The 25,549-nt window shown below is 52.0% G+C and overlaps 1 protein-coding gene across 1 annotated transcript in view; it reads right to left on the bottom strand.

Moving 5' to 3' along the window:
• The window catches only part of Srrm3 (serine/arginine repetitive matrix 3), a 69,879-nt gene that overhangs the window by 14,667 nt on the left and 29,663 nt on the right, over positions 1 to 25,549 (bottom strand). The window contains 10 exon segments of the mRNA XM_028894396.2: positions 1,852 to 2,029; positions 2,560 to 2,664; positions 3,237 to 3,287; positions 4,442 to 4,477; positions 4,617 to 4,679; positions 5,446 to 5,475; positions 5,867 to 5,947; positions 6,026 to 6,154; positions 17,628 to 17,729; positions 22,244 to 22,500. Of these exon segments, the coding sequence (XP_028750229.1) occupies positions 1,852 to 2,029; positions 2,560 to 2,664; positions 3,237 to 3,287; positions 4,442 to 4,477; positions 4,617 to 4,679; positions 5,446 to 5,475; positions 5,867 to 5,947; positions 6,026 to 6,154; positions 17,628 to 17,729; positions 22,244 to 22,476 (1,008 nt within the window). The 5' untranslated portion in view covers positions 22,477 to 22,500.

Here is a 25,549-nt window from a genome sequence, read left to right as displayed (position 1 = left end):
CAGCCCTCCCTCCATCTCACCTTTCTGGGTACAGGAGAACCAGCCTCTTTAACACCCCACCACCACCAGCCTTTTTTTTTTTCTTTTAAAGTAAAAGAGAGGATCTGAGTGTAGGTTGGAGATCTGGAATGTTTCAAGTCTCAGACTGTGCAGGATGCAAAGGTGAGGGATAGGATTCTGAGCTATGCTTTGTGATAAGAGTAAACAATGTGCTTGGAAACTCCCATGACCGTGTGAAAATGGAGTCCTGTGTGGGCAGGAGACTCACCGCCATCTAGTTACTGTTGCCATTTTGTCTGCACCCCCCCTACGTCTAGTTACTGTATCCTTTTGTTTACACATGTACAGGACCCTTGGGAAGGGGCAGTGGGCAGGGAAATTGGTAGATTTCCAGGACCCCACAGAAGGGATCAGAAATAGGATGGGACCTACTTTCAGCCCTGGTTTGGAAAAACAAACTGTGTTTGGGGGGCTTTAAGGAGGTCACAGATGAGAGACTGTGCCCGAAGGTCTTGTGCTCAGGAAGTTTGGGGATGGCCATGCTTCTTTTTAGGTTAGCCCATCAGTTCCAGCCTCTGCTGGCTGCTTTAAGACACCCCAGTGTGCCCTCTTACACTCCAAAGAGAGATCCAAGGGACATCAGTGACTGGACATCATGAGCGAGGCCAAGAATCAGGCATTTTTTTCTAGGGCAGTCAAGAGGCAGGCTCTGCCATATAAATTCTGAGAACAAAATCTTTGTGCCCAGCCTTCCTTCACCTTCCTCTGACACCACAGGAGGAAGAATATTTCAGAAAAGGGGTTGAAAGAAAACAAACAAACAAACAAATCAAAACGAAACCGACAAGTCCAGGTTGGTGTTGGCTGCTAAGACCTGCGGTCTGGAGAAGGGTAGCTCGCCTCTTGGGCAATGCATTGTGGGTGTGGAAAGGACTCTGCTGTTCTACCCAAAGCTCCTGAGCCCACCCAGCGGCCCTGTCAGCCCTGTATCACCCTCTTCTTAAGTGGCCTCAACCTCATACTGAGATTGACAGGTAGACGGGGTTTATAAACCTTTGTGTGGCCCATGTGTGGGATAAAAGGACTAGTGTTTTGTTCAGGCTCCTATGATCACCTCACCTGCCTGAAGGTCTAGAGGTGATTGTGTCCCTCCCCAGGACAGATGGGGACAGTTTGTGGTGGGGACCGTGATGATAGGAGTGTTTGGGGTCTTGGTAGTGATAAGTCCGGGAAGTGAGGATGGCAGGTTTGAGACACTGGTCCGAACTGGGCAGTGCTGGAGCCGAGTACAAAAGAAGCAAATACAGGCCCCAAGAGAAGTGGACCGGGCTAATGAGAGGGGCTAGGGAGGGCAGGACTCAGAGAAGGGGTAAGGGCTTGGATGTCACGTGACACCCGCTGGCGTTTGAGTCACTTCTCTCCAGTTCCTGACTGACGTGTTTACTGTCCACGCCTGTTCCCGGGAGGCAAGAAACCTCGGTTCATCCCCAGCGGCTTTTCCCAACTCTCCCTACGGTCAGGCCTCGTCTGACCTTCGCTTTGCCAAGCACGAAAGCGGCCCAGGCCTGCAGGTCCCCACCCCTAACCCCTCACCAGACCACCAGGCCCAGGTGGGAGCGACACCCAACCGACACCCAACGGAGCATTCCATGTGACTCTCGGCACCCAATGCCCCTGCGGAGCACTGGTCGGAGGAGGGCTGGGCAGGGAGAGAGTGTTGGGTCGGGTCACCCAAGGACCCATCGACGCCCCCCCCCCCGGCCCCTCCGGCTACCCGGGCCCCATCCCGCACGCACGGCGCAGCCCGCGAAAGCGGAGTGGCGAACCCTCCGCAAAGCCAAGCGTACGTACATCCGGCGGGCTGTGCGCCGAGCCGGGGCGGCCCCCGTGCGCTCCGCTCCGCTGCCTGCTGCCTCCGTTCTGTTGGGGCGACCCCCATCCGCTGCCGCCCGATGGGGACGGCGACCGGCTCCCGCTGGATCGCTGGTTGCCCGTCTTCCGCCCGTCACCTCGATGCTTGGGGCTCAGCCTGGGGGAGCGGAGGGATGGCGGGGGAGCCGGCGTGGGACGCCCCCTCTGCAGGCGGCCTGCTTCCCACCTCGCGCTTTCACGGAGAGAGCAACCCGAGCGAGGTAGCCCTGCACTGCCTTGACTTCCCATTTAGGCTCTTCCTCCAGGTGGGCATCAGCTGGCTTCTGGCTGATGAACTTTGGTCCTGGGCACTGGCCCCGCACCCAGCGCTTAGGGACGCAACCCTCCCCTCCATCCCCGAGTTGAGCTAACGACATTTTTTTTTTTTTTTGAGACAGGGTCTCGTGTAGCCCAGGCTGTCCTTCAACTCTACATCTAGTCATAATGACCTTGAACTTCTGATTCTCCTATCTCCATCTCTAAAGTGCTGGGCGCGCAGGCGTGCACCACCACGATTGGATTATGCAGTCCTGGGGGTCAAGCCCAGAGATTGGCCAGGCAAGCACTCTATCATCGGGGATAAATCTCCAGCCCCCGCCCCCCCCCTCCAAGCATCACCTCTTGAGCCCACCCACGGCTTCAGCCTACCTGCTGGGTGATCCGGAATCGCTGTAGTGTGAGGTCATCGAAGGGCTGTGGGAACTGATGCTGCTGCGGTGGTGAGACCTTCGGCCTGGGGATTCAGTGTGAGGCCTGGTGTGGGCAAGGGGAGTCAGCCGGAACTGAAATGTTATCTACCTTGACCATGGCGTTGCCTGGCCTGACCTCAGGGATTTGGTGTAAGTACCAGAGGAAGGTCACTGCGGGGTCAGCCCCACCCCCCAGCACAGTCTTCTACAAAAAAAATTTTTTTTTTTTACCTGAATGGGGTTGGAGCTGGGGCTGGGTGTAGGGTCCCCAAAAGTCATCTCTGAGAGTTAAGGGTAAGTGTCTTTTCCTGGACAGCCCCAACTTCTAAAGACCATCTCATCTCTCACCTGGTCTTCTTAGAATGGTGTGTGTGTGTGTGTGTGTGTGTGAAGGAGGTCAAAGGGCAGGAAGGATGGATGGGTGCCAAGGGGCCTAGGCCCCACCAGTCCTAAGTGGCCACTGGCTCACACGGGGTCCTCAGCACATTGTAAGTTGTCTGTCTGGCATGATTAGGGAGCTGTCCTTTTTAGCTCAAGTTGCCCTTGGAGGTTTGATTCGAGGTAAGTTCAAGAGGTTGGTTTTGGGGTGCTAAAAGGCCAGGTTTTCTGGGGCAGGGGCGAGTGGGGTGTCCTTACCTCTTGCGTTCTTTGTTTCTCTCTTTTCTTTTGCTCTTGAGGCTTCGAGATCTGCAGGAAGCAGAGACCAAGTATGAGCACTGTGGCACCAGAGTGCCCCGAGAGTTCTGGAGCCCAGCTGAGCTCAGATACGGAACTTCCATTTGCTCTTCTCTTAGCCCTCCACCTGGCTGAGAGGGATCTGCCCATTTCACCCAACAGGCTTCGTGCAGAGGGCTGTGTATGCATGCGGTGCTGGGGTAGAATCCATAGACTTCACACTTAAGTGGTCCCTCTACCACCAAGCAACGCATGCCCGGTCTGTGACCTTCTGCTTTCCATGTAAACATGGGATCTCACTCCACCTCTCCTCCCCATGTAGCAACTTCTCTGATGCCACGAAATCCTTTCAAATCCCAGCAAATATAACAAACACAGAAATTTAGGAAAAGGCTGGGATGGAGGGGTTCCGCTTGCTTTGGGCCTCAGTTTCACGGTAAGAAGTCCTAGCTGGCTTATAGGTCCAATCCTGGTCATAGGGGGCTGTACATAGGATGGTGGCCACTAGGGGGCAGAAGAGGCCCATGCTAGCTTTCCATCCCGGGAGGGAGCAGGCGGACAGAAATGGAGAAAATTGGAAGGGTAAGATGAAAATTATTTAGGCCTCCACACCACCAGGTACAAACGGCCTTTGGTAAATTCTGCCAAGGGGAGAGCCTGAAGACTCTGTCCCTAGTCAGGGCTGCGGGGAGGGAGTCTAGCTCCCAGGGTTTTGATTCCCGATACTGCGTTTTCCAGCTCCTGCCGGGTCCTCTTCTCCGTCATCCCTGAGTACAGCACCAGGCCTGACAGCCGGCTCTGTAGAGGGCTGACAGTCTATATGCCAGAAACTCCGCCTCCAGCTCCAGTCTGGCCACCCCATCTACCCACTGAGCCTCCCTCTTCACAGAAATACTTCGTCCTGGCCTGCCTCGGTTCCTTGCATTTCGGGGTCCTGATGCTTCCACCTTCGAAGAGGGCATATTAGGACTTGCAGTTAGTTCTCTCTGGAAATTTGGGTGTTTGGTTTTTTTTACATGGAAGCTGAACTGAGGCAGGCAAAGGCTGACCTGTCCTCCATCCCATTTGCATAAGTGAAAGAACCCCTGGAGTGAAGGATGGAGCCAGACAGGACTCGGGGACCCCCACCCCACCCCTGTGTGCTTGCTCAGGAAAACACAGCTCACCTGTATCGCCTCTTCCTCCGGGACCCAGAATCAGACCTGTGGGGTGATAGACAAATTCTTCTGAGTTTTCCTAGGAATGGCCCCCGAGGGGCACAGCCCAGGGCCTGAGCCCGGGGAATGAGACAGGCTGCAGGGGGGTGGGGAGAGGAGGGGTGGGGAGGAGGGGGCGTATTACCTATCTCTGCGGTGCCTCTTTACACCCTTCTTCTTCTTGCGCAGGGGGGAAGCACTCCCACAGCTGTGGACACAGGGGGGTCACTAGTGAGCTGGGGGTGGAGGGGACAGGATGGGTGTGGCTGAAGGGGCCTGGGGTAAGGAAACCGGGAAGAGGTCCCCAGGCTATGAAGTCCGGAGCTCCTTGTACAGAATGACCCTGTACAGAAAGCCCACGGACTGGATTGGCAAAGACTTCTAAAATTGATACTACTTACCTGTCCCTTAGTCACCTTTCCTAATTGTGCATACGTGCGTGCGTGTGCGTGTGCGTGCGTGCGTGTGTGTGTGTCGTGTGTGTGTGTGTGTGTGTGTGTGTGTGTGTGTGTGTGTAGATGCACAACCTTGGATATCATTTATGAGGTACTAACCACATGTCTTTATTTATTGTGTGTGTGTGCACCTGACATGGTGCATGGGCGGAGCTCAAAGGCCAACCTTTGAAAAAGGTCCGTCCTTCCACCAGGGAGGTCCTGGTGACTCTACTCGGGTCATCAGGCTTGGTTACAGTCCCTTTGGCTGCCGAGCCACCTCACCATCGGAGTCAGGGTCTTTCACCGACTTCTGGGACATGCCGACTTGACTAGACTGTTCGCTTGGCTATGTTTTGTTTGTTTGTTTGTTTGTTTTTTTTGGAGACAGGACTTGCTGTGTAGCCCAGGCTAGCCTTGTACTCATGGTCCTACCTCAGCCCCCTGAGTGGAAGACGGCCCTGCGTTCTTTCCCACCCACAGGTCCCCCCACCCTGCGCCCCAGCCCCCCTCCCCCGTTCCTGTCCTCCCATCACTGACCTGCATTCTGACTCTAGCCTCCTCTTTTTGCTGAAGGTGGATGCCAGAGAGAAAGGACAGACAGATGGACCCGGTTAGCTAGTGGCCCCAGCTTGTACCTCAGGACAGAGGAGGGGGAGGACATAGAAATGGGGGAGTTGTAGTTGAGGGCCAGTAACGACCCCTTTCCCAGGGACACCCACACTTGGGATGGGGTTTCCTTGAACCCTGGGAGGATGGTCATACCCGGTGGGGGTGGGGCTTAGAGCGGGGCGGGGCTTAGCGAATGGGTGGGGCTGAGAGGTGGAGGGGCCAGGCTGCAGGCTAGGGATTCACCAGGGTGGGGCTGGTTTAAATTCGCCGACCCCAAGTGCAGCATCTGTGGCCATTGTGTCCCCACGGCCCCTCCCCGCCTCGTCCTAGGACCATGCGCCGCTCTCACCGGCTCCTCCGATGGCTGCCTTTCTTTTTCTTCTTCTTCTTGGGAGGGGGCGATGCGGAGCTGCTGGACCAGTGCTTGGTCCTGGGCGAGAAGGGGCGGCGGGGGCGGTGAGGGAGGCGGCCCCGGGTTGCCCTCCCCTCCGCCGCGGCGGCCGCTCACCTGTATCCCCGGTGCCCGCGGTAACAGGCGACCGGGCAGTCGCAATCCACCGGGCCATCGTCCTCATCGAAGGGTGGGTACTCTAGGCCCGGCTCCAAGCCGTCCATCCTCCGCGGGGTCTCTGCCACTCTAAGGAGAGACAGAGATGCTGCCCATCCGCCTCCGAAGAATGGCCTTCCGCTGCTGCAGCCTGAGCATGGCGCCATGGCCTGGCCTATGTCCTCTGGCTTACATGCGGCTGGGGGAAGGGGGCTGTGCTTGCAGACCGGGGGCTCGCTTTGCCATCCCCGACCCTGGAGGGTCTGATGAAGAGCTGGGTAACCCAGACTCCGAGGCAGTGCTTTGCAAAAGAGAAAGAAACCCAAACCTGGTAGCGCAGGCCTGTTACATCAACTACTGAGAATGTTGAAGCAGGAGGATTTCAAGTTCAAGGCCTGTCCGATCAACCTATCTAAGACTAAACAAACAAGAAATAAATGGCTGGGAATGCAGCTTCGAGGGTGCGGTCTCAGCTGTATTGCGCTGGCCTATGAGGAAGCCGTGGGTTTCATGCCCAGTAAAACACACACACACACACACACACACACACACACACACACACACACACACACAATCAAATCAACCAAACCAAAGAACTGGGAATGCAGAGTTGGTAGAGTGCTCTCCTAGCTTTGATGAAGCCCTGGGTTCCCTGCGCAACGCGACCTAAACCGGGTGTGGTAGGGCACACCTGTAACCCCAGTCTTGGGAGGTGGAGGCAGGATGAGGATTTCAAGGTCATCCTCTGATACTTGGGACGTTGGAGGCCAGCTGGATTACACGAGGTCTCAAACAACAACACAATTAGGTCCGTCCGGTTCACTGAGCCCCCCTCGCCCCTCACCAAGTCTCCTCCCGGTAACGGTCAGCCCCGTCGTCCTGTCCCGGTGCCCCTACTGGCCTCCCTTTCCCTCGCTGCATTCCCTACTCTTTCAAAGAGCCCCTCCCCCATCGCTGACATCTGCCTCTCCAGATCCCTGAGCGCCCCCCACCCCCTCCCCTCCCTTCCCTCCTCTTTTCCTCCAGTCTTGGCCTCAGCTTCTGAAATATTCATAGCCTCTCCTCACTCTCCCTCCCCTCCGCAGCCTCCAGAGGCCTTCTGCACTTCGAAGCTCCAGCTGCCGGCTGTCTTCATCAATCACGGCTGGCGCCGGAGGGTGAGGGTGGGGGCTTCAGCTCCCCGCCGCCCCCAGGTCTGTATCCACTCCCTATCTGTCTCAGGATCTCAGGACTCTCCGCTTGGACCAGCGGGAGTCAGCCATCTCCCGTCCCGCTCCCGGCTCCGCTGACAGCTTCCCACCTCCAGGCATCCTCTGCTGCAGACGTCTGGTTTGTGGATGCCTGGTCCTCAGGGACTCACGGGAAGCCCTTGTCTTGAGGGCTCTGTCCCTAAAACCACTCTGTGACCTGAGACTCGATTAGGACCCCGACTGAGCCTCTTCTTCAGCTTAAGAATTCTTTTTAGCTGGTGTGGGGCGGCGCCTTTAATCCCAGCACCCAGGCGGATCTCTGTGAGTTCAAGACCAGCTTGGTCTACAGAGCGAGATCCAGGACAGGCACCAAAACTACACAGAGAAACCCTGTCTCAAAAAAAAAAAAAAAAATCTTTTAAAAAATAACTGGACTATTTTTCTTTTTTCTTTTTGAGTATTTTCCTTAAAAACATTATTTTTTTTTAACATTTATCTATTTACTTATGTGTGGGAGTGGGGCTTATATATCCCACCTGTGAATGTGGCGGGCAGACCACAGCGTGCTATCATCATCTCTTTACTTCCACCGTGTGCACTCTGGGGATTGAACTCAGACTGCTAGGTTTGGCTGCAAGCTCCTTGACTCTCTGTGCCATCTCGGCAGCCCCAAGTTTCTTTCTTTCCTTTTAACTGAACGAGACTACAAATGACCTTCCACAGACCTGTCTCCGCAGTGATGGGCTCCAGGGTGGTGGCCCCTCCCCTCCCCTCCCCCTTCCTCATCTTCCGTGCTGGTGGAGGAGGTCCCCTGGCTTCAACAGAACACCCACACCCACACCCACACCCATTCTCTTGGGGGCCGCCCACACACAGCTCACCCTTTCCTGTACAGAGGAGGGAGGCCAGGGCAAGGGTACCAGCTTGGGATTCTCAAGACAGATTTGAATCCAGAAATGACTGTGCTGGCTGACTGCCTGGGCCTTATCTATGAGGAATCTATAAGGAAAAGAGAATCCCCTGGCCTGGAGCAGAGGATTAAGGAAGATCCTCCTTCTGAAGCTTGGGACACAAAGGCCTGGGCCGTGACTGGGGCATTCTCCAGCAATGGTTACTTCGCAGGGGGCATCTGCTGGCTTATACATCACAGACACCTCTTCCCAGAAGGGAGGGAGACTGGCGGGGCTGAAGAAAGGCTGTACCCCAGGCATGGTGGCACGCACTTTTAATCCTGACACTCAGGAAGAGGAGGCAGGAGGATTGCAAGTCTGAGGTCTGCTGGACTACACAGCAAGTTCAGGGTAAGTTTGATCCAGTCTCCAGAAACCCTGTCTCAATAACTAACTAACTAAATAAATAAACCACCGAAGGCTGACAAAATGCCTCAGGAGGTAAGACATTTGCTTCCAAGCCTGGTGATCTGAGTTCGAGCCCCAGGGAGAGAACTGAGTTCTGCAAACGTCCTCTGGCCTCCACACACATGCTGTGATATATGCATTCTCTACCCGCCCCTCCTTTCTCTTCCCTTTGTGTCTCTCAAAATCGATGTAGAGAGTAAGAAGAGGGCTGGGCTCAGCAGATAGCTGAGCCACAACCATAGGACTGGAGTTCCAGTCTCCAGCACCTGCATAAAAACCCAGGCATGGTAGCACACACCTGTAATCCCAGAGGTAGACATTGGAGACAGGAAGAGCCCCAGGGCTCCAGCCAGTCCAACGGAAGTGGTGAGTCCCAGGTACAGAGATACCCTGCCCCAAAAAATCTCAGGTAGAGAAAAACAGAGGAGCACATTCCATTGTCCTCTGGCTTCCCCATGCACAGACATGTATACACAGGGGGGCGAGCATATGCTCGCATAAATGAATGCACATGCATATGCCATGAATATCTACACACACAAAAAACAAACAAACAAACAAAAAACCCAGGGCTGCAGAGATGGCTCAGTGATTAAGAGTGTGTGCTGCTCTTCCAGAGGACCAGAGTTCAGTTTCTAGCACCATGTCAAGGGACTGGCAATCACCTCTGCTGGCACACACCCACATAGACACCCCCCCACACCCACATACACCCCCCACACCCACATACACACACCCCCACATACACACACACCCACACCCACATACACACCCACCCACATACATACACATACACACACACACATACACACACACAGAGATGAAATAAAATCAGCTGTGAGGTCATTAATTTGAAATAATTACTAACTAAATTCTGTGTTTAAAATACAAAACCCCAAAGGCCGGGTCCATGGGTCAGGGTCAGGCTTTCCCAGCACATGTGAGACCCGGGACTTGATCTGCAGTACCACACAGGCAGATTCTAAGCCAGCAAGTCTCCAGTAAGAGACGCACTTATTAATTGGAAGACTGATTTTATATTTTAAAAAGAAAGATAGAACCATGTGTGATGGCTCATGCCTTTAATCCCAGCACTCGGGAGGCAGAGGCAGGCGGATCTCTGTGAGTTCGAGGCCAGCCTGGGCTACTTAGCAAGGATCCAGACACTAGGGCTGCATAAAAGAACAAACAGAAAAACAAACAAAGAGGCGTGCAAGCAGCTAACTATGATCGGGTGAGCTAACCCTTAGGTGAGTCTCAAGAATGTGATCCAGAGGGAAAGTGGCTCAGCTGTCATCCTAGCTACTCAGGAGGCTGAGGCAGGAGGATCACAAATTCAAGGCCTATTTGGGCTCCAGAATGAGTTTAAGATAAGCTCTGGCAATTTAGAGGAAACCTGGTCTCAGACTAGAATGCAAAAAGATGGCTGTGAGGGTAGCCCAGTGGTAGAGCCCCTGCCTAGAATCCCCCAGTGAGGGGCTGGGGTGTGACTCAGTGGTAGAGCCCCTGCCTAGAATCCCCCAGTGAGGGGCTGGGGTGAGGCTCAGTGGTGGAGCCCCTGCCTAGAATCCCCCAGTGAGGGGCTGGGGTGAGGCTGGGGTAGAGCACCTGCCTAGAATCCCCCAGTGAGGGGCTGGGGTGAGGCTCAGTGGTAGAGCCCCTGCCTAGAATCCCCCAGTGAGGGGCTGGGATGTGGCTCAGTGGTAAATCTCTTTAGTGTGAGGCCCTGAAATCAATCCCTAGCACATTCAGAAACAATAATCATGATCCAGCTTGCAAACACCAGGCTGTCCCTGACAGCCTTGGAGTCACCACACAAATATTCGGGAGGCTTGTTCAAGGGGGGGGGGGGGAATAGAGAGACTAATGTGAGTCTCCTGCCTGCACAGACCCAAGCACCCCCACATCCCTTAGCTCAAACCTCTCTGCTCTTCCTCATCGTGAAGCTGGCGGCTTGCGCCCATCTGTTCTGGTCCCCCTCCACTGACATGTCCAGCCCCCTTGAGTTGGAAGGTCCGTCACCGCCCACACAGCTCCTCAGCCACACAGATGCCTGACGTGTAAAACACAGCCTTTAGCGAAACTGCTAAAGGTAGGGGCGGGACAAGAAGCCTGTGGGTGAGCGGGTGGGAGGTGGGAGCTCCAGTTGACACGGACTTGAACATGATGAAGGTTATTTACGAAATCAAGTTGCTCCCTTTGGGCAATGCCTGATACAGGAGCTTCCCGGTCTTTGTAACTGCCCAGGTAAGTCGGCCGCTGATGCCCTTCCCGCACCCCTCGCTTCCTGCTGCTTCCTCCTTGTCTGTGCTTCCTTCTCTGATGGCTCCATCTCCAGGGTATCTTCCTCTACAACTCTCAACTTTATTTAAAGAGGTTTATTTTGTGTGTATGATTGTTGCCCGCCTAGGCACACCATATACATGCAGTGCCTGTGGAGGCCAGAAGAGGGCGTTGGATTCCCTGGAACTGAAGTTACGGACAGTTGTGAGCTAACCTATGGCTGCAGGAGCCGAAGCCTGGTTCTCTGCAAGAGTAACAGCAAGTGCTCTGAGCCATCCCTCCAGCCCCTCCACCTTAGTTTTTGGAGACAAGGTCTCTCACGGAACCCGGAGCTCACTGCTGGAACTAGCGAGCCAGCCAGCGACGCCCTGGGAGCCACATGGTCCTGCCTTTCTGGTGCTCAGCTTGCAGACCCACGCTAGCACACACGGCTTTTCTGAGTGCCGAGAATCCAAATGCAGCTCCTCACACTTCTGCTGCAAGCATTTACCCACCGACTGCCATCTTCCTGACAGGGTTTCTCTGTGTAGCCCTGGCTGTCCTGGGTCTCCCTCTGTAGACCAGGCTGGCCTCGAACTCACAGAGATCCACCTCGCTTTGCCTCCCAGGTGCTGGGATTAAAGGCGTGCGCCACCACCTCCTGGTTTATCATTACGTTTTAACTTTTACTTTTTGCTGTGGCCTCGTATGCTGAACACCAGACTTACCTAACATGTTTTGCTCTTAAATCCATTTTTGTCAACTCATCGTGTCTGTGGGATAGGGGGATGGGTACGAGAGCATGGGAGTGTCACCATCCCACCATAGAGGTGACCAGCATAGGCTCTGAAGTGAAAGGGTGTGTTGAGTCAGATGCAGTGGTACTCACCTGTGATCCCAGCGTTTGGGAGGTGGAGGCAGGAGGATCAGGAGTTGAAGGTCAGCGAGTTCGAGGCCAGTCTAGGCTACATGAGAACTCAAAGCAAGAGGGGGCGTGGGGAGATGGTTCAGTCAGTAAAGTGCTGGTTAGGCCAGCATGAGAACCTGTGTTCGATCTCAGAACCCATGTAAAAAGCCGAGGGTAAGGATGTGCTCCAGTGATCCCAGCGCTGAGGAGAGACAGACGGGAGGATCTTTGGAGTGTGCTGGCCAGCCAGTCTAGCCTAATGGTGAGCTCCAGCCAGTGAGCGGTTCTGTCACCAAATATAAGGTAGATAGAAATTGAGGAAGATACCAATGTTGATCTGTGGCTTCCACACATATGTACACACACACACACACACACACACACACATACACACACACACACACACACGAGATTGTTTCTCACTGGCTGGTCTTCATGCCAGCCCCCCCCCTTTTTTTTTAATCAAAAAGAAACTTTGGAGGGTGTAGTTTTTGTTCCATTTATTTAGGGTGTGTGTGTGTGTGTGTGTGTGTGTGTGTGTGTGTGGTGTGAGCATGTGTGCTACAATGTGCCTGTAGAGGTCAGAGGATGACTTGCTGGATTTTTTTTTTTCTTTATCCACTACATCGGTCCCAAGGATCACACTCAGGTCATCAGGCGTGGTGGTAGACACCTCTACACACTGAGCCATCTCACGGGCCGGTATGCCGACACTGTTTGCTTAACTTTGTTTTCCACTGGCCAGGAGCATAATGGACCAAGCAGCAGAGGAGTGAGCCGAGATGGTGGTGGGATTCTGGCCAAAGGGTCTTCCTTCTCTGCTCATCCACTCAGCCACCATGCCACCTGGCCTTACACGGGACCAGGGAAGAATCAGGCCTGCATTCTTTTATCTCAGGCCTCGAAGTGCGGGGCAAACATTGATCCTATGGCTATTACGATAATTGCTACTCCGGGTGCCAGACAGTATTGCGAGCATTTTCCATGTATTTATCTCATTTAATCATTGAGTATTCAGAACAAGCCTTTGACATGGGAACCATCATTAAAATTCCCGTCTCACAGATAAAATGATGAGGTACAGGGAGGTCACACCATGTCTAAAATTAGACGTGTTGAGAAAATGACTGGATTTTGTTCGCACTGTGTTAGAAAGTAGCTTGTAAACATTGCCTCTGTAAGCCCGCTTTCCCAAACACTTTGCTATATTATATAACCATGAAACTCCCTCTTTTTTTTTTTTTTAAACAGAGTGTCTGGCTGGTGAGATGGCCCGGAAGGTAAAGGCGCTTGCTGCCAAGTCTGATGATCTGAGTTCAATCCCTGGTGCCCACATGATGAAAAGAGAGAACTGACCCCGGCAAGTTACCCTCTATATGCATGCCATGGAACATGCACATTTACACACACACACACACTAACACACACACACACACACACACACACACACCTCAGTAAATAAACAAATCAAACTATGAATAGGTAGGCTTTTGGAAGGTCGTGAACTTTGGGAGGTGAGGCCAGCTGAAGGAAGTGGGTCATTGTGGGGAATGTCTTTGATGGACTTGTCTTGCCCTTTCTCCTTCCCTGTCTCTCTGCTAGTAGTTCTGGCTGCAGTGATGTATACTATCTATTTCAACATGTTTCCTCTGCCATGAATTAAACCTCCGATGCAGTTGTCTGTGTCTCATACTTTGACCACAGATCTGGAAAGGTAAAAATACACACAGTGCTCCCAAGGGATTCATCTTCCAACGTTTCCAGGGAAACGTCTCCAAACAGCACCTGATCATATTTTGTTCTCTGTCAAAAGCCTTTTCCTGGCTTCTGACTTCTGCAGGGTCATTTCTAGACATGGTGGCAGCATAATAGTCCGATGTCAGTCTGGAGAGACCATCGTCATGAGAAACAATCACTCAAGTCAGTCTGTTAACCCAAGGGTGAGGAGGGATCGCTTTCTAGGAGTGATGCTGTCTCTGTTGTGAAACCAAGGTGAGCGCCTAATGATCCCCAAAGGTTCTCAGGGTGGAGCCCTTCATTCTGGGCATGTCTCCATTGTTTACATTTTTAAAAATTAGATGTATTTATTTTATTTTATATGTAAATGTCTTGCTTGCCTGTCTGTATGTGCACCATGTGCATGCTTTAATCCCACAGAGGTCAGAAGAGGACACCAGATCCCCTGGAACCAGAGTTAGGAATGGCTCTAAACCACCATGTGGGTGCTGGGAATTGAACCTGGGTCCTCTGGAACAAGTGCTCCCAATCACTGGGCCAACTCTCCAACCACCTACTCTTGTTGCTTAACTATAGGAGCTTCCAAATTTGGGAGCCTGGGGTATGTTTGTGTAGTAGAAAACATGCCCCCAAAACAGTAGTCTATAATTCGTGGAAGGTCAAGGTTGAAGGCCTAGGCATAAATTCAGGGACTGGGGGCTGCTGTATGGTGTCTGGCAGTCGGCAGCTGGTAGGCAGCATGGAGACAGCCAGGCAGAAGTCAAAGATAATTGAGCATATGGTATTGTTGGCAGTATACGTAGATGACGGCAGTGGCCACCTAGGAGTGATGTGTGTTTGCAGTGTGCCAGCTATTGATCCTCACACTGTATTCCTTTATGTTTTCCTCATTCAGGGAGTGGAAATCAGAGCCTCCTGCATGCTACACAAGGGCTTTACAGCCGAGCCACACCCTCAGGAGCCTTACTGGAGGTGGGGTGGGGGAGTCTAGGCTGATTCATACCCCAGCGCTTCCCTGGGGGATTCTAGGCAAGTGCTCTACCACTGGGCTAGCCTATGAGGTGGGCATTAGTACCTTCATCTTAAATATAAAGATATGAAGAGCCAGAGAAGTCAAGGGTCTGCTCAAGTCAATACAGCTGGGGTGTGGTGCAGCTGGGATCCAGCCGCCAGGATGGTATCCTGGGACTTAGAGATTTTGACAGATGTCTGGAGTGTCTATCACTCTCACTTACACATCAAAGATGTGAAAACAGGCTCAGATTCCAGGTGCATATGTGGCCAGACCATGCAAGGTCTTCCTCACCCTTGTCCTCCAGCTGCACACCCCAGGCCTAAGGACAGCAAGCGTAGTTTCAGCACCACGGACAGCCTAGCCTTTGGGTGGGCCCGCACTGCTGGGTGTAGTTGTTGCAGTTCTATTATTATGCCTTCACTGCTATTTTATGTGTGAGTGTGTGTGGTGTATATGTGTGTGGTGTATGTGTTCATGTGTGGGTGGGTGTAGGAGGAGGACATCAGTGTCTTGCTCTATCACTCTGTCGTATTTTCTTGAGTCAGAGTCTCTTATTGAACCTAGAGCCAAGTTCAAAGTCAGGCTGGAAAGAAGGCCCAGTGGTTAAGAGCACTTGCCGTTCTTGCAGAGGACCGAGTTTGGGTCCTAGCACTCATGTTAAGTGGCTTACAGCTGCCTGAAACTCCAGTTTCAGGGGATCTGATGCTCTTTCCTGGCTTCCATGAATACTTGCACACACACACACACACACACACACACACACACACACACACAGAGTAGTAAATGTAAAAAAGAAAAAAAAAGAGCCGGGAGGTGGGTGGCGCATGCCTGTAATCCCAGCACTCGGGAGGCAGAGGCAGGCGGATCTCTGAGAGTTTGAGGCCAGCCTGGTCTACAGAGCTAGGACAGCCAGAGCTACAGAAACCCTGTCTTGGAAAAAAAAAAAAAACTAAAACAAACAAACAAACAAAAAAGAAGTAAGGAAAATGTGTCTCTTCCCCTAGCAACTATTAACAGCTTACAGAGGTCCAGAAACCGTTTTTAAATAGGATTTGGCATTTTTATTTATGTGTGTGTGCCTGCATGCATGTATGCCACAAGTGTGCCGGTGCCTGAGGAGATCAGAGAGGGCACTGGGCATCTCCTGGAGTTGGAGTTACAGGCAGATGTGAGCAGCTCAACAAAGGGACTGCGAACAGAACTTTGATCTGCAAGAGCAGTTCTGGATCTTAACTGATGAGCCATCTCTCCAGCCACTGGTATCTGTCCTTTTTGGTGACCCAGTGAGTTTCATTAAGGTTGCATTCAGGACCATTTTGAGGGATTATTTACAGAAGCATGGGTGCCTTACCAGTGGCTACACCATTAAAAAATGTTTTTAAAAATTATTTATTTTTATTTTATGTGCATCTGTGTTTGCCTGCATGTACGTCTGTGTGAGGGTGTCAGATCTTGGAGTGACAGACAGTTGTGAGCTGCCATGTGGGTGCTGAGAATTGAACCCTGGTCCTCTGGAAGAGCAGCGAGTGTGCTGTTAACTGCTGAGCCATCTCTCCAGCTCCAAGGAAAAAAAATTGAGTCTGTGGGTAAAGGCACTGGCTGCCAGAGTGATGACCTGAGTTCCATTTGCAGCATCCACATGGTGAGAGGAGAGAACTAGACCCCAGAAGTTGTCCTCTGACCTCCACAAGTACACCCTGGCATGTATGTACACACACACACACACACACACACACACACACACACACACACACACACAGAGTAAATAAATGTTAAAACAAAAGCAACATGTCTCTTCATTCCCTAGCAACCATTGACTGGCTAAAAACTGTTTTCTTTTCCTTCCTTCCTTCCTTCCTTCCTTCCCTCCTTCCTTCCTTCCTTCCTTCCTTTCCTTTCCTTCCTTTCCTTCCTTCCTTCCTTCCTTCCTTCCTTCCTTCCTTCCTTCCTTCCTTCCTTCTTTCTTTCTTTCTTTCTTTCTTTCTTTTCTTTCTTTCTTTCTTTTGAGACAGGGTTTCTCTATGTAGCCTTGGCTGTCCTGGAAGTCTCTCTGTAGACCAGGTTGGCCTTTAGCTCAGAGATCTGCCTGTTTCTACCTCCCAAGTATCCCAGGCTGGTCTTGAACTCACTATGTAGCACGACAACCCTTCTGTTTCAGAATCTGGAATCACTGATTAGGTTTTTGTGGAACAAAAGTGGACGGAAGTTGGGGCACTCAGGAAGATACCTGCTCTTGAGCTGACCGGGAGAAAGACCAGGAGCCTCCCCCCCTCACACAGCCTCAGTGCTGGGGAGGGTAAGGACCATTAGCAAGGGGGTCACCCTCTGATTGTACCCCATAGGATTAGCTGAGTACACTCTCAGGCATGGGGGTGGGCTACCCTTTGCCACCTCTCCAACTCAACCTGCACCGTTTTCTACACGTTTTGGTTTTTTTTTCTTCCCATGCTGGGCCTCCAGCATGCTAGGCAAGTGCTCTAATGCTGAGCCCCAACCCCACACTGGAGGGTTCAAGGCAAACATTCTACCACAAACAACACCTGCAGCCCCTCACTGGGGGATTCTAGGCAGGTGCTCTACCCCTGAGCCACACCCCAGCCCCTCACTGGGGGATTCTAGGCAGGTGCTCTACCACTGAGACACACCCCAGCCTCTCACTGGGGGATTCTAGGCAGGGGCTCTACCACCGAGCCACACCCCAGCCCCTTAGCATTTGGGTTTCTACAATCTAGGGCGCGTCACATGCTTACTCTGGAGTGCATTTTACAGGTGGGAGTAACTAACCCACAGACTCACTTGTAGCTTGCCTGTGTCACACTCTCAGTCAGTGGCAATGTTGGGGTCTGAACATCTCAGAAGCACCCTGGCTTGTAGCCATGATCCTTTTTCTGAGATCTGGGCCCTCCTGCTGCTGACCCATAGTCAGGACCCAGGTGGGCAGCAAATAGGCCAGGCCAGAGCCTCCAGTGGGCAGAGTCCACAGTCTCTTCTTCGCTCACCCCAGCCCCTAATGGCACATCCGGACAAGCTTCCCAGGCACCCAGTTGCAGCGTGAGATGCCCCCTCCCTTTCTGTCACCCAGACAAATACTCACATGTGGGCCCCAGGCCGGTCCTCCCTGGTCAGTACTCCCTCCTTCTCCATCAGCATCTGCCGGAAGGTCCCGACCTTCTGCCGGATCTCCTCCTCGGAGTACCTGTGGGCCACAGGGACCATGAAGGTTTTGCTGCTAATTTTAGGTCACTCCTTCAGCTCACTCCCACCCACTCTCCAGCGCTTGGTCACAGTGCATGGTCTCGTTGGCAATTGCTCTTTTGGTAGAGTTTTGTTATTCTCTCTCAATGTGTCCTTTCCCTCCTGTCTCCCCCCTCCCCTCCCCTCCCCATCCTACCTTCTGCTTTCAGTCCCCTCCTTTCCTCTCCTCCCACCCTTCCTTCCCTCTTTCCTCATTCCTTCTTTTCCCCTCTCCCTCCCTTCCTCCTCCTCTCCTCTCTCTGTATTTTATATTTCTCTCTCTCCTTTTTCCTTGCTTATTAGGCCCATCTAACAAGCATTTAAAAGTTTTAGTTACTATTTGATGTATGAGTGTTTCACTTGTATGTATGTCTGTGAACCACATGTGTGTCTGGTGCCCAAAGAGGCCAGAAGAAGACAACAGACCCCCTGCAACAACCACTGTGTGGGTGCTGAGAATCAAACCCAGGTCCTCTGGAAGAACAGCTAGTGCTCTTAACTGCTGAGCCATGTCTCCAGCCTCTATCTATCTATCTATCTATCTATCTATCTATCTATCTATCTATCTATCTATCTATCTATCTATCTATCCATCCATCCATCCATCCACCCTCCCTCCCACCCACCCATCTATCTATCTATCTATCTATCTATCTATCTATCTATCTATCTATCTATCTATCTATCCATCCATCCACCCTCCCTCCCACCCATCTATCTATCTATCTATCTATCTATCTATCTATCTATCTATCTATCTATCTACCTACCTACCTACCTATCTATCTATCTATCTATCTTTTGTTTTTTTGATACAGGGTTTCTCTGTGTAGTTTTGATGCCTTTCCTGGATCTCGCTCTGTAGACCAGACTGGCCTTAAACTCACAGAGATCCACCTGCCTCTGCCTCCCAAGTGCTGATATTAAAGGTGTGCGCCACCACCGACCAGCTCTATTTATTTTATTTTTTATTTATTTTTTTTATTTTTTTATTTTTTGGTTTTTCGAGACAGGGTTTCTCTGCGTAGCTTTGCGCCTTTCCTGGAGCTCACTTGGTAGCTCAGGCTGGCCTCGAACTCACAGAGATCCGCCTGGCTCTGCCTCCCGAGTGCTGGGATTAAAGGCGTGCGCCACCAACGCCCGGCTGCTCTATTTATTTTAATAACAGAGTCTTGCTGTATAGCCCAGGCTAGCCTGCAACTCACTTGTAATCCAAGCTGGTCTCTCGCCCTGCTCATGTTCTCCTGCCCCGTTCTCCTTGCACTGCATAATAGTCATGGTCTCAGTGCTCATTTGTGGTCGTGACTCTCTGGAATCACAGGCTAGCGCCCTCGCCCTCAATGACTGTAGCACACACCAGTTCATTGGCCTGATGACTACTAGACATGCCCCCAGCATTCTACGTGGAGGTCAGTCCCGCTTCACGCACTGCTCTCTAAGTGCAATTATCCTGTTTTTTAATAAACTTTATAGGGATCCTGTCGTTTTCGTGAGTTTCCTTGCAGATGGTAAGACACAACCAGCAATAGATAACAGCATCAGATGGAGCATCAGCTGATGATTTCCATAGTAACTGGTACCTCCAGGATCCTGGCAATGGTTCATGTTCCAGTAACTACCTGTTAACTTGTCTATGTTTTGCACTATCTCAGAATTTTAGAGGGGAAGTCTTATCTCCCTCTCTGGCTTAGTGTCCCAGGACCTGCCACCCTGTCTGCCATGCTGTGGCATCCAAAACATAATTTCCTTTAAAGAATGTTTAAATTTTTTTTTAATTTTGAAAAATGTGTGTGTGTCTGAATTTGCACACCTGTGTGTGCAGGTGCCCACAGAGGACCAGAAGAGGGCGGCAGACTTCTTGGAGCTGGAGCTATGGGTATTTGTAAGTCCACTGAAGTAGGAGCTCTGAACTCCAACTTCATAACTGAACAGCTCAGAGCTTTTTATTTATTTATTTATTACTTTTTTCAGGGTCTCACTATGTAGCTCTGGCTGTCCTGGAACTCACTCTGTAGACCAGGCTGGCCTCAAACTCACAGAGAATGCACCTGTCACTGCCTTCTGAGTGCTGGGATTAAAGGCAGTGCACTCCCATCTCTGGTCTTGGGTCTCTGTTTTTGAGGCAGGGTCTCACATAGTCCAGGCTGACCTCAAACTTGCTGTGTAGTCAAGAACGACCTTGAATCCCTGATCCTGGTGCTTTAGCCTCTGTAGAGCTGGGATGAGAGAGTGATGCATCCCATCACCCGGTTTTATGTGGTGCTGGGAACATAGTCCAGGGCTTCATACGTGCTAGGCAATCATTCCACCAAACAAGTCACATCCCCAGCCCAAGATCTGAGTTTTTTTTTTTTTTTTGAAACTTGGAAGCTGTTTCTCACTATTATAAGTGCCAAGGGCTCTCTCCAGAGCCTGTAGGTCCTAGGCAGGTGCCCATATTCAGGCTTAAGATCTGTTTTTTGACTGAAGTGTCTATAAGTGCCAATGTCTTCGGACCTAGAAGCCATCAGCTTGTCGTTGTATGCTTATAAACCATGTATTTTAAAGATTTTAAAGTTTATTTCATTTATTTAAAAATATTTTTGGTCAGGTGTGATTGCCTTTAATCCCATCACTCAGAAGGCAGAGCCAGGGAGGGGAATCTTGGCTAATTTGAGACCAATCTGGTCTACATGGCAAGTTCCAGGTTAGCCAGGGCTCCGTAGTGAGATCCTGTGTCTATATTATTTATATTATATGCACGTGTGTGAGCCTGCATGCAAGCGTGTGTACGTGCATTCATGAGTGCATGTGTGTGCCTGTGTGTATGCCTGTGTGTCTGTGCGATCGTGTGTGTGTGTGTGTGTGTGTGTGTGTGTGTGTGTGTGTGTGTGTGACTGAGGACAGGAGTGACTTCTGAGCCCAGCATTATTCATCGCAGTGACTAGTTCAAGGGGAAACCTCAGCTTGCGGTGTTAAAGGTCATGACGACTTCGCAGAAGCTACAGGAAGCCTGGATACTCATAAGGACCCTCGTGTTTTCTTGCCTGGTTCGGCATCTCTACCCATTTTATAGATTGCGGAAATGGAGGCCTTGAGTTGTCATTTGTGTTTATATGTTTTTCCCGACACTGCATAGATCTGGGGCACGGAGAACGCATCTCTGTGGCTTCTGTGAGTTGGAGCTTATAGAGAGCTTCAGAGACAGTTTCTGAGTCGTCTGAACTAACGGATAAATGAAGGGTGGGCTGGGCTCCTGGCTCCACTTAGCTGGTTCAGACTCTGCTTCCTTGCTGGATTAGGCTTTTGGCTCCCAGTGCTCTTTAGTCAGCCCTAGGCTCCAACCCAGGCACCCTGAACACCCCCACCCTATTCCAACCCTGCCTTTGTTCTGCCGGACCTTTTCTGGCCCCGCCCACACCTGCACTGCAGACTTAGATCAACCTTCAGTCAGTCTCCTCAGACGCGGGACCTGTCACAAGCCTGATCAGGCCTTGGTCACATCCCAATCTAGCTTCTTGAGCCACTCACCATGCAAGGTCCTCCCTGCCTAGTCCGGGTCTCGGCCATGCCCACCCCGCTGCACCAATAACCTGGGCACAGCTCCATCCTCATTCAGGTCAGGTTACCTCAATTCGAGCAGCCAAGACCCTTGATGGTGTACCAAACTCCGGGGTGCACCCACACACATGCCCATCCCTGTCTTAGCCCCTCCCCCCGGCCCCGTCCACACCCCACCCTACCTTGCCCAGGCCCACTCTAGCCCTGCCACACCGAGTCCCTGGACACAACTCTACCACGGCCAAGTTCACAATCACACCCATGTCCCCGCCTCACCACATCACACTCCAGCCACAGCCCCATCTAGTCCAGACTAATACAAAGCTTGACTGTTACTTGTCCATGCCCCCTTGGAGAGTTTAGCCACACCCCTACTCCGCCCTTTCCCACCAAGCTCCAGAGCACAGCCCAACCACTTACACCCACACTGCTACTCTGGTTTCATCCCGTCTCTCCCCAGCCGGACACTCTGCCTAGTCCCGCCTCTCCCTCTTCACCCAGCCTCTGGGCACTGTGCCCGACCATTCCCTGGTCAGAGCCGCTGCATAGACTGCCCATGCCCATCGTAACCACATGCCAACCATATTCCTTGTCTAGTCCCGCCCTACCCGCTTCTTCACCGTGCCCAGAGCACATCCCAACCACGGCCCTACTCTGGGCTCCTCCTCACCAAGTACTCAGTCTCGCCCCGCCTCACCCTTCTCTAATTCCGCCTACTACATCCAACCACGCCCCTTATTCTGTCTCTGCCCCGCCCTGCTGCTTCAAGCCCCAGAGGGTAGCGTGACCAAGGCCCTACCCTTCCCGGTCCTAGCCCCGCCCCGCCACGCCCCGCCACGCCTCTGACAGCTCCAGCATCCAGTCCTGAACGTAGCCTGACCTCCCCTCCATTCCATCTTTCCCCCGTCCCCGCCCCTCTCGCCCCGCCCCACTCACCCCTGCTCCTCCATCATCTCCTGCAGCTCCATGCACTTGAGCTCCACGCGCCGCTTGCGTTCATGGTCCAGGATCTCCCGGTGCGCGCGCTTCACCAAGCCGGGCTCGGCGGCGCGCAGCTCCTCCTCCGCGCGCGGCCAGGTCCCGGACGAAGCGCCGGGCTGCGGGAAGCCGTTGGCGGCGTCGGGCGGGGATGGCATGCCGGCGGCCCCGTTGTTCACGGTGGAGGACATGACAGCGGTCCTCGGCCGCAGGCCCTGCGGGACAGACAAAACAGAAAGCGGGGTGGTCACCTCTGGGCCATCCGCTGAGCTTTCTCTATACGACTTAATCCTGGGGGTTTAGGGCCCCCTCCCGGCTCTAATCCGCTTGCTCTCGGGCTGTAGAGGGAGGGCGGGTGACAGATTGGCACCGTCACTTCAGGACATGAACGTATTTCACGCTCGTCTTTCCCCATATGTGAAGTGGGTGGGTGCAGACTAGATCTTTTGTTTGTTTTTACTTCTTTTTTTTTTCTTAGACAAGGTTTCCTATAGCGCAGGCTGGCCTCCAACTCTTATGAAGTCAAGTATGACCTTAAACTTCTGGTCCTCCTGCTTCGGTCTCCTAAGTGCTGGGACTTACAGGCATCGCACCATCACACCCGGCTTATGTGGTGCTGGGGATGGAACCCAGGACATTGTGCATGCTAGGCAAGCACTCTACACACTGGTGGTCCCACCAGTCCCAGTTGACTTGGACAGTAAAGGCACTTGTTCAAAGCTCAGAACACACATGATGGAAGGAGAGAACCGACTCTTGCAAATTGTCCTGACCTCCACACACAACCCAATAAATACATGAATACAAATTTCTTTCTTTGTTCATCAATTTCTCCTTTTCCTCCTCTCCTCTCCTCCTCCTCCTCCTTCTTCTTCTTCTTCTTCTCTCTCTCTCTCTCTCTCTCTCTCTCTCTCTCTCTCTCTCCCTCTCCTCTCCCTCTCTCCCCCCTCCCTTTCTTTCTCTATGTAGCTCTGGCTGTCCTGGAAGTCCCTCTGTAGATCAGGCTGGCCTCACTCAGAGATCTTCCTGCCTCTGCCTTCCAAGTGCTGTGACTAAGGACCTGTGCCACCACACCTTGCTTTTGAATATGAATACAAAATTTCAAAAAAAATATTTTCTGGTGCTAGGATTGAACCCAGGACTTCTTGGATGACAAGCAAGCAGTCTGCCACTGAGTTATAGCCTCAGCTTTTATATATATAGCTTAGGTGGTGCCCACTTTTTTTAAATTTTTTTTTTTCCGAGATAGGGTTTCTCTGTGTAGTTTTGGTGCCTGTCCTGGATCTCGCTCTGTAGACCAGGCTGGCCTTGAACTCACAGAGATCCACCTGGCTCTGCCTCCCTAGTGCTGGGATTAAAGGTGTGCGCCACCACTGCCCAGCTCAGTGGTGCCCACCTTTAATCCCAGCACTAGGGAGGCAGAAGCAGGCAGATTTCTGAGCTTGAGGCCAGCCTGATCTATAAAGAGAGTTCTAGGATAACCAGGGCTATAAAGAGAAACCCTGTTTAAAAAAAAAAAAAAAGTCTTACTCCTAGCCCAGCGGTGGTGGCACACACCTTTAATCCCAGCACTGGAGAGGCAGAGGCAGATGGATCTCTGTGAGTTTGAGGCCAGTCTGGTCTATGGTGTAAGTTCCAGGAGAGCCAGGGTGGTTACACAGAGAAACGCTGTCTGGAAAAACTGAAAAATAAAGACTTATTCCTTTTATGTGTGAGAGTTTTGCCTGCATGTATCTATGTGCACCACGTGTGTTGCTTGGTGCTTGAGGTGGTCAGAAGAGGATGTCGGATCCCCTGGAACTGGGTTTATGGGTAGTTGTGAACCACCATGTCGGGGCTGGGAATTGAACCTGGTTCCTCTGTAAGAGCAACAGACAGGTTATCTTGGCTGCTGAACCATCTCTCCAGCCCAGTTTCAGCCTCTTTGTTTGCTTGCAATGCTGGCATTCAAACCCAGGTCCTGGTGCCTGCCAGGTAAGTGCTTAACGTCTAAGCAGCATCTCCAGCCAGCAGGCTCGTAGCCCCGAGTCCTGAAGCCATATCGACCCTCAGGAATGGGGGTTTCTCCAGGTTTCACTCCCGTCCCACACCAGGGGCAGTTCTCAGTCTCCACTGTGTCTGGGTAACTTTTCCAAAGCTAACATTGCAGGGGGTAGTCTCAATAAGACTACCTCTTCTTTGTTCTGAAAACATTGCCCCAAGGACTGTCCAAGGTGACACAGAAAATTAGCTCTCCGGGCAGCCATGTTCTCTTGTGGGCTAGGCGTGAGCAGAAGGCAGCATGGTTTGGAGACAATAAGCCTTGACACCGTGCTGGGCCAAAAGTAGAACACACACACACACACACACACACACACACACACACACACAACAACACACACACACACACGACCTCTATCTTAACAGAGGGAACCGCCTCCTAAGCTATTTCCGGGTCCTTTCTCCAAGGCTCTGCCAGTTGCTAAGCAACTAAAGGCCTCCTTCTCAGGGTGTGGGATGTGAAGGATGGAAGGGAGGGTTGGGCATGGAGTTAGGAGCCGTCTCAGCAACACCCTTTCCTCTTACCCCTCCGGGGATGGAATTGAGGGCTTCGCTCATGCCAGGCAAGCACTGGACCAACTGAGCTACAGCCTCAGTCCCAAATAACTTCTTTAAAATTGGCCCGGCCAGGACAGATCGCTCAGCACTTAAGAGCACTTGCTGCTCTTGCAGAGGACCTGGGTTCAGTTCCCAGCACCCATATGGGGCTGTTCCTCACAGTCTATTAGTATGGTTACAGGGGACCCAGTGCCCCCTTCTGGCCTCTAAGCACACTGCACACGTGGTGCACAGATAGACAAGCAGACACACAGAGATAAGCCTTTAAAAACTTCTTATTTGGTGGAGGGAGAGGTGGCTCAGAGGTTAGTAGCACTGGCTCCTCTTCCAGAGGACCTGGGTTCAATTCTCAGCACCCACATGTCAGCTCACAACTGTCAGTAACTCCATTAAATGGGATCTGGACATCCCTGCAGGCCAAATATCATTGTACATAAAATAATAATCAATTGTTTAAAAATTCATATTTAGTTGTGCATGGTGGCACATGCTTTTAATCCCAGTACCTGGGAGGCAGAGGAAGGCAGATCTCTGTGAGTTGGAAGCCAGCCTGGTCTACACAACAAGTTCCAGGCCAGCTAGAGCTACATAGTAGGACCCTGTCTCAAATAAACACATAAGTGAGGACTTGAATTTTCTCCTCTTGTTGAGAACCACAGAAATGGG

Source organism: Peromyscus leucopus, chromosome 23 (genome assembly GCF_004664715.2).
Source record: "Peromyscus leucopus breed LL Stock chromosome 23, UCI_PerLeu_2.1, whole genome shotgun sequence".
In the NCBI taxonomy this organism is placed as follows: Eukaryota; Metazoa; Chordata; class Mammalia; order Rodentia; family Cricetidae; genus Peromyscus; species Peromyscus leucopus.
The sequence above is the reverse complement of the archived record's forward strand: the minus strand, read 5'-3'. Positions and strand labels throughout refer to the sequence as shown.